This window comes from Nicotiana attenuata, chromosome 9 (assembly GCF_001879085.1).
Source record: "Nicotiana attenuata strain UT chromosome 9, NIATTr2, whole genome shotgun sequence".
Classification (NCBI taxonomy): Eukaryota; Viridiplantae; Streptophyta; class Magnoliopsida; order Solanales; family Solanaceae; genus Nicotiana; species Nicotiana attenuata.
In genome coordinates, this window is record NC_031997.1 from 8024302 (window position 1) to 8033292 (window position 8991).

Genomic DNA, 8991 nt, shown 5'->3' on the forward strand with positions numbered 1-8991 from the left:
AAAAGAAAATAATTCTTGAATAATCTTATATGACGTTTGGTTCACGGTATTAATACTTGCATTAGATTATGCAAAAAGTTTATGCTATTTTATGCTGAGATTAAATTCAAAATAAAAATATGTATATTGGTAATACGTAATATTTTTGAAGTATTTATTCCCCACATAATAAACTCTTTATACATTATTCTTCACCATATAACAATTCGTTAATTATTGTTTGTCGCATTTATCCTGACATTACTATTTCTGTATAACTAACCAAACTACTACTTATAGTATCATTTAAATTAAATTACTCATAATTAGTGGTGGCTGCTGACTACTAGCGTAGCCTGACACTAATGAATTGACACAACAATTTAGGTAAGCAGCGCCATAAAATATTTTCCCCCTAATAAGGTATCACTTATATTCAAATGCGTATATCGATTGTATACAAGAGTATATACAAAGGATACAATTTAAGATACAACTTGTATTGACGATTCTAGTCAAACAATTCTTATCTTTAGCATGTCAGCCTTTAAGATACGAATAACTATGTTTTTATGGATTTAATTTGCATAAATCGGTAGCTTAAAGAATTTTTACACTTTCAATGTCGTTTAAAAGACTATAACGACTTGTAAGGACTTACCTGTAAATGCATTTTTTATCCTTTAAGTGCCATGATTGTGAAGAAAAATATTACAGTATAAGTAAAAATTAAACTCATGCAAGCAAGTCATCCCAGATAGATCTTTATATTTGCGGTAGGGATGGCAAACGGGGTGGGGCGGATGGTAAAATTCACGAATAGCCACTTTTTGGTCCCTATAACTGACAAATATTTAATGTCCTGAAATTTCAAATTCTACAAGTGAAACTCCAAGACAGTGGCTATTTTTTTAAAGACAGGCCAAAAAATGGCCATTGAGTGCCATTTCTATCGGAGCCAGATCCAATATTTAAAGTTTAAGAGCCCGTTTGGACATAAGAATTTTATCACTTTTTTTCGAAATCAGTGTTTGGCCATAAAATTTCAAATTTTTTCCCTTGGAACATGAATTTTGTAATTTTTCGCAAATTTGAAAAACTCGAAAAAGTTGTTTCTCAAAATTTTCACTCAAATCGCTCACAAAAATTCAAAAACAGCCCAAAATTATATTCGTGTCCAAACACAACTCTGATATACCAATTCACAAAAAAAAAAATAACTTTTTTTTGGAATTTTATCATTCTTATGTCCAAACACCCACTAAGTGTTCCTAATGTACAATAATAACCCCACCAACTAATGTACAATAATAACCAAACCAACTGCTAAGTTTCGAGCTAAATATTGTTATACAAAATGCAGAACAAAAGTTATTGGATTCACGTGAACTAACCTCATCGCTTTGGTAACGCCTACGAGCAGAGAAGGCAAAGTGAAGGCCTTTAGCCATATCTTTATCATACATATCCCTCATTCTAGGATCCGATAAAATCTCATAAGCTTCCTGAACCCGAATAAATCTCTGGGTATACTCCTCGACTCGATCCGGAGGTGAAACATCCGGGTGGTACTTTCTTGCTAATTGCTTGTTCGCTCGTTTAATTTCCAATAAAGTCCCCGTTTCTGGTATACCAAGAAGATCATAAAAACTCCTATTATCGAGCTCAGCATATGAAACGACGTCGTTGAGCTTCGATTTTGCTTTCAAGGAACCAAATTTGGTTCTCAATTGGGAAGTTGAGGGGTAGTTTGGGAAATATATACAGGGGTGTAGGGAGGAGGGGGAGATAGAGGGTGGTGGTGGTGAAGAGACCGGAATTAAGCCATAGGAGTTGCAGCACATTTCTCGATTTTGGAATTTTTTTTTTCTGTGTGTGGATCCATATTCCCCTTATTAATAAGGGATAGTTTGAGGAGCTTGGGGGTATTTTTGGAAAACTGCAAATAGCACGGGCTAGCCAATTTTCATACTGGTCATTCAAAAATAGCTAGCATTTGCCAAGTCATTAAAAATAGCCACTATTTTGCTGCACCAGAGATCGGTCCAGCATAACATACTGGAGTTCGGTGCACCTGTGTTTGAACTTCCAGCATATTATGCTGGATCGATATACATTGTTGGCTCCAGTATAATATACTGGAGTTCCAATATACTTTGCTGGTACTCCAGTATATTATACTGGAATTCCAGTATATTATGCTAGAGCATTATGCTATAGAATTCATGGTCATGAAGTACTATATCCTAAATGCAATTTGTGCACATATGTATCTTGCTTAACTATAAGCATGATAGTATGATAGCAAGAATTTTCACCCCTGTGAAGATATTGAAATGATGATTCCAGCAAGATCATATGAAGACAATACATCTATCAGGGATGATGATTTCAAGGTGAAACAAATTCGTTGAAGTTAATATGGCTAATATAGACATTCAAGGAGGAGTGTTATGAATAGAAGGCACATTATCTGGTAGATAGACATTCAAGGAGGAGTGTTATAAATAGAATTTTATTTGTGGTGAATGTCTATATTTAGAGAGAATGTAGGGTTTATTACTTGGTGGCTAAGTCACTTTTCCCCTATAAATAGAGGGGTTCTACTCTGTTGTAACTAATTATAGATCAATAAGAATTCTCTGTCTCTACTTTTCTCTGTAATACTCTTCTTCTTTTATTGTTTCATAACAATTATATAATACTACAATAATGTTTGTCTATCCCAAAAATATACCATCTAGGCAACCATAATTAAAGTCTATCGTTACTTCTATTTTTACCCTATTAAAAATATATTGAGAATTTTGAACAGTATTATTTGAAAAAGTACTTTATAGAGTAGAAGTTTGTGTTAGGCTTTAATTAAAATTTTAAAAGCTCCAAAATTAGGTATAGAGCATTACAGAGATTACTACTTTTGCTGGCTCTAATTAGAGCTTGTATGGTAATAGGGCCTGGCATTATTACATATGTTATTCTGTCATGTCACTTCTTTTTGGTTGGTTGAAACTTTAATTTGGAGCTTTTGAAGTATTAATTGTTGTAAACTTAAATTCATTTTCTGGGAATTCCGTGCAGTTTTTTCGGTGATTTATACAGCTAAACTTTCCTTAGGAAAAGTACTCTTATTTATGGCAATGAGGATGACATGAGGCACATCTAGAAGTTATTCTTGCTTGTTTTGTGCGCATGATATAATTCATGATTCACTTTCACTTGCTAAATTTACGATTTGACACAACTTATTTTTCTTCATGACAGACTACAAAATCCTCAACCTGCTAGAGGCCAACTTAGCGGATGCAACAATAGCATTATATGTGATGAGGTCTTGAAAATTAGCTATAATAGTGAAGACAATGTATGTTTTACTTTAGAAATGTGTTGCATCTACCTGTTCTGTACTACTGTGTAGGCCAAAATTATGTTATAGTAACGTCATCCAATTATCATTCTTAAGTCCTAACTACTCTATATTTGCTAATAGTCTATATTGCTTTGTCTTAGTTGAGCATCCTACATGAAACCTGTATTGATGCTAAAACTTATTCTGTTAACTATGTAATGCAACAACAAAAAAAGACCCATTGTGCTTGGGCCCGCGCTTTTAAGTACAGATTTTATCTTCTGTATTTTCCTTGTAGCTCTTTCTCCATCACGTCATGTCACTTTATTTAAGCTCATTTCAGTCAATCTTTGCTGGTGATGAATATTGAGCTAAGAGTGAGTCACATTGCCACTCATCTCATTCATTATTAGTCTTAATTAATTTGTTGAATCTCATCTTTCCAACTCCAGTGAAATGTGTGACATATTCAAAACCCGAATTTGGTGCATCTGATTAATTTGAAGTAATTACTTATAGCATATGTTTTAATATTAGTCACGTAATAAAGATATGTTTTATCAACATAATACGAAGTTGCCTACTTAACGAGTTACAGTTGGGTTCTTTTATGAAGATTTAATTCAAATAGCCGTTCATCTAATTGGTTAAAACAGGGAGATATTCAAAAATAGCTAGATTTACAAATGGTCATTTAAAAATAGCCACAGTTTCTAAAGTCATCGAAATTTAGCCACTTTCCATGTAAAGATAAATATGAAGGAAAATACTGTTCAAGATTATTTTCTTGCTGGTTTTGTCACACAAACGCGCGTTATCTTTCACGCTTTTCTTGTCCAAGACCCTTTGATTTCAGGCTAAAATGTCCGGCTTGATAAACGGAGCCGAAAACAACGACCTCAAGAATCACGGGGAAAATGGCGTGGCTATCCCGGCCGCTGGAGCACCTCCGCAGAATCCTGATATCGCCCCCGAACCAATCCTAGCGGACGCAGATTCACAGGACGCACAACAAGTCGACGAAACCCCTCACACACCGACAGGAGCGTACGACACGGCGACCAACAGGAAGCACAAAAAACCCCGGCCCAAGAAGAACATGAAGTTAGTCTTCATGTTATCTTTGGGATGTTGCAGGCACAACAACTGGCTATCGCATAGCTGCAAAGCCATCGGAGAACCCCCAGCACAGCGGCACCGGAGACGGCTCCCCCGAGTAGGTTTCGTGGCTTCCGCGCTTGGCCTGGCTGCTTTAGGCTTATTCTCTGAGTCGTGCTCCGACTCGACCTTTCTTGCTCTTTGAATTCTTGGTGCCTGTGCGGGCAGGTAGTAGTTGCTTTCATTTTTTGCCTTTGAGCATTTTTCCGTTTCAGCTGTTTTGGGTCCAGTCCCCGAGTCGTATTGTGACTCGAGCTGCAATTGATCTTTGAGCTTTTTCCTGGCCACATGGGCGGATGATGATGGCTTGAAGTGACCTCACAGAAGCGTGGCCTGAAAATTTAATCGGCTAATGATGGTATCATCCGAGCCATGCCTTCAGGCATATTGCAGTTTAACTATTTAGTGGCCCAGTCTCCGAGTCGCGTTGCGATTCGAGCTGTAATCGACCTTTGAGTTTCCCTGATTCTCTGGCTGGCGATAGTGGATTTTATGCCGCGTCTTAGGCATATTGCAATTTTCGGGTCCAGTCTCCGAGTCGTGTTGCGATTCGAGCTGTAATCGACCCTTACATTTTATTGAGTTTCTGGCGATGGTGACAATGGCACTTATGCCATCTGGTCGTAGAGACCTTTTAGTATGTGGCCTGAAGGCTTGCATAGTTAACTATTTTGGATCCGGTCTCCGAATCGGGTTACGATTCGAGCTCATTTCAATCCTCAAGTTGTCAAGATTTTTTACCTGGCGACAAAGGCTCTTACGCTGTTTTTGCCCGTGGGCTTGCTTAGCTGGCGACAATGGCTTACGCTATTTTTGCCCGTGGGCTTTTTTGTAGGCTTTGTTTCCGCTCGTTAAGGTCTTTTCATAGTATTTTTGCCTGACCCGTCATTGGTTCCAGAGGAACCTTGATTTCAAGTCGTAGTCGGCGATATTTTGAGCACCTCGTAAGGTTCATAGCTCGTTAGTCGAGTAGATCGACGCTCTTGCGGGATTTTTGCCTGTTGAGGGAAGCCTGTTTTAACCGAATTTTTTCCGAAGTATATTCGGAGTAGTGGCCTGCGATTTTTTAGGGACAGTCGGGCGTCCCCTAGCTGCGTTATTTTGGTTGTATCAGCCGTTTTGGCCGTAGTCGTATGCGTTTGGCCTTAGCCATTTTTGATCCCTAGTGATAGTTTAGGCGTCTACATCGAGGGTATGCCCTTTAGGGATTCTTACAAATGCGATGTATAGCCTAAATATCGGGATTTTCATGCCTGTTGAGGTCTTACAGTTTGTCATGCCTGTTGAGGTCTTACAATTTGCCATGCCTATTGAGGTCTTACAGCCTGTAGAATAGATCTGGTTATGCCGAGTCTGCCCGCTAGGGTCTTACAGTTTCGGATTTTCCAGGGTATGGCGATTAACAGCAGCCTCCGAGTCATCGAGTTTGTTTAAGCATGTACTATCCAGGGGCTTGGTGAACCCGGCATTCCGACCCTGGGGTTATGCAAGTTGTTTGAACAGCTTATACTAAGTCTCCGAGTATATCGGGTCTGTTTAAGGCTGAATACCGCTTCTTGTGAACTTGGAGTTGTATTGCGAGGGCTTTGTGAGCCCGGAGTTCTGACCCTGGGGTCGTGTGGGCACTGAGCTGTTTAAGCCTCCGAGTATCTCGGGACGTGTTTGGCGGAGAAGTCCTTTGTCGAGAGTATACTGTGACTTTCCTTTTTGGAGGATGAGATGCTGGAAGATATTCTCCGATTCATTGGTGTAATACGCGTGTTATTGCACTGAGTCGACCTATTTTTGGTCGAATGTAATTGCTTTGGTGATTTGCCTTACTCCGAGAATGCCTTTCTCTTTTTTCACGGGAGAAAATGGGTATTTTTTGATTGCCCGATATGATAGTACATACTTCCGCTTCGGCGGGATTTGACTACATCGACTATTTAGCCCTATACGTCGTTTCCCCGTAGGGAATTTCGCCTGGCGTTTCTCCGCCTCCTTCGCATTGGGTGGCTTCCAGGGGAAATACCCCTTGTCGCTTGAGAGTTGGCCGTAAGGGTAGCCTCGAGCAATTCTGTGGAGTCTCCCCTTTAAGCAGCTTCGCAGCCGTCGCCTTATTAAAAACCTTTACTGGTAAAAACCCTTCTTTTTTGGGATAAAAACTCGGTCGAAGGAAAAGAGTGCAACGGGCGGGCCTCTGGGGATCTCGAGGTCTCCTGATAGTATTAGAGTCCTGGTATCTCCGGTTGAGTGCCTGCATGAGGGTTAATTCTTAATCCGAAAGGAAACAAAAAGAATGGATGTACCTTGAAACGAGATAGGCTGGTGGTGCCTTGGAGTCGGCTTAATATGACCGCCCGAGGGCGGACACGTGATGCGGATTTCTATTTTTGTCAAGCCCGACTGGGGCTGAGACTCGATTCGGCCATTGGCTCTTTTGGGAGTGGAGGTATGGGCGCTGGTAACTGTCACGCCCCGAATTCGAGGGACATGACCGGCGCCCGACCGGGTAGCCCCAGCCAAGCGAACCTAGATGCCTTTCCTAACCCACATATTACCCCATGTTTTCCTTACTCAATTATTCCAAGAATTTGCCAAATGATTAATTAAGAACACTTTTTAATTTACAAAACACATACATACTTACATAATAGTAATGAAATCACCAACTCGTTACCAATGTATGAAAACACGGACCTACACAAGTTTCTAACCCACATCTACTATCTACGGAGCCTCTAAAAGTACAACAGGATAATATAGTATTTGCCGGTAACAAGGCTCCCGCTATACCTTACACAAAAATCAAAAATAAAACTCCGAAAACAAGCGGCCTGAGCCACGCAGGGCCCCGAGAGGAAAGGGGCTCACCAAAAAGCTGATGGAGGACGAAGGGGAGCTACGATCGGTGGACTGGAGTACCTGCTACGGATCCACCTACAATCATAACACGAATGTAGCGCCCCCGGCAAAAGGGACGTCAGTACATTTGAATTGTACTGGTATGTATGAACAAACTTTGCTCCAAGTAAACTCGAACCATAAGCAAGTAAGTAGCAGTAATAAAAGCGACAATCAAATCCACAAGGAGGGAACAACTAAGCCAACAGGTATACAATCTCTCCTCCATAAACAAGCATGTAATTGTAAAGGAAATAACAATCAAATCCACAAATAAAGAGCAATCCAACAAGTTTACAATCTCTCCTGTTTCCCCTTCCACATTTCCACATCAATAATTTCACAATTTGTTCATAGTTCATTTCAATAGCGATTTCGATCGCTTTCCAACCTTATTACCTCGGCCACCCTTATTACCTCGGCCACCCTTATCACCACAACCCACACCTTATTTCTTCGTGTTGCGGCGCGCAACCCGATCCCACCGAACAATCACAATTCACAAACAACACAACAACAACAACAATTCACAAAGAATAACAACAACAATCCTCAAGAAACAACAACAATGACCCTCAAGGAACAACAACAACAATTACATGAACTTCCATAGCCATCAATACCATTTCCATGTATTCCACTACTCATATGCATTGACAGGTCACAACGATAATTTCCCACGACAAACCACATATGTTACTACCACGGTCATTCCGATCACATCAATTCCCATTTCCTTTCATTACTTGTTTCACAGTTCTTACCACATAGCACATTCACAATCGCAAACTTGGTTTATTTCTAATTACTTGCATCATTATAGCGAAGGCACAACCACAATCACTCAACTATACCAATCACAGGAATTTCACAAACAAATCACGTAGAAATCACATACCAAGCACTCAAACACCCAAACAAGGCGATCTTACAAGTTCAAAGTTAGCCATACATACCTGGAGCCGAATTCCCTTTTAACTTCTATTTCCAATTCACCAAATGGTCTAGCAACGTCAATCTAGTGCATAAGTTAACGCGTATGACTTAGAAAAGAAGTTCACAATTTCTACTCAAACTTATTTAGGTTACCAACCCATCTTTGCACCATCTTTTACTCCTACCCCATTACTCTCACTACGGTTTTAGGTTATAGAATGACATGCATGTATGAGTTCAACCACTATTTTCAAAGACCAATGCATGAGACTCCCCCCCCCCCTAGCTTAAACCAGAAATTTAGTGAAAAGGGTTAGGGATGTTACCTGCAAGAAAAGGGGGATGAAGATAAGCTTGAAATTCCCCGGCCCGGATGGTTTTGAAGAATCAAATTTTGGAGAAGATGACTTTCTCTCTCAAGACCCTCTCTTCCTCTCTCTTATTTTGTGCAGAAGGTTGTTAAAAATGAGGGGCTGGGGGTGTTTATTAAAAAGGGGGTCGGGTATAAAATTTAGAAAATAGAAGCCCGAGCAAGATCTGCGGTCGCATTCTGCGATCGCAGAACAGAAATGCGGTGCGCAGATTGGACCGCAGAATTGCCCCCAAAACTCTGATGAATCTGTTTGGGTCTGCGACAGGAATGCGGTCCGCATTCCTGTTATGCGGTCGCATTGTGCACCGCA

The 8991-nt window shown here is 40.2% G+C and overlaps 1 protein-coding gene across 1 annotated transcript; it reads right to left on the minus strand.

Moving 5' to 3' along the window:
• Positions 728-1823, minus strand: LOC109232515 (chaperone protein dnaJ 20, chloroplastic-like). The gene is made up of 2 exons (XM_019398284.1): positions 1374-1823; positions 728-841 (listed from the first exon to the last, which is right to left on the minus strand). Exons 1-2 carry the CDS (start codon positions 1821-1823, stop codon positions 728-730), a joined length of 564 nt encoding a protein of 187 aa, XP_019253829.1.

What these genes read in the sequence shown, in the direction of transcription:
- LOC109232515 (XM_019398284.1), bottom strand. Translation starts at nt 1,823, where the DNA reads ATGTGCTGCAACTCCTATGGCTTAATTCCGGTCTCTTCACCACCACCA. An exon ending in GGCGTTACCAAAGCGATGAG is followed by an intron (nt 842 to 1,373) that starts GTTAGTTCACGT and finishes TTGAAATTTCAG; the next exon opens with GACATTAAATATTTGTCAGT.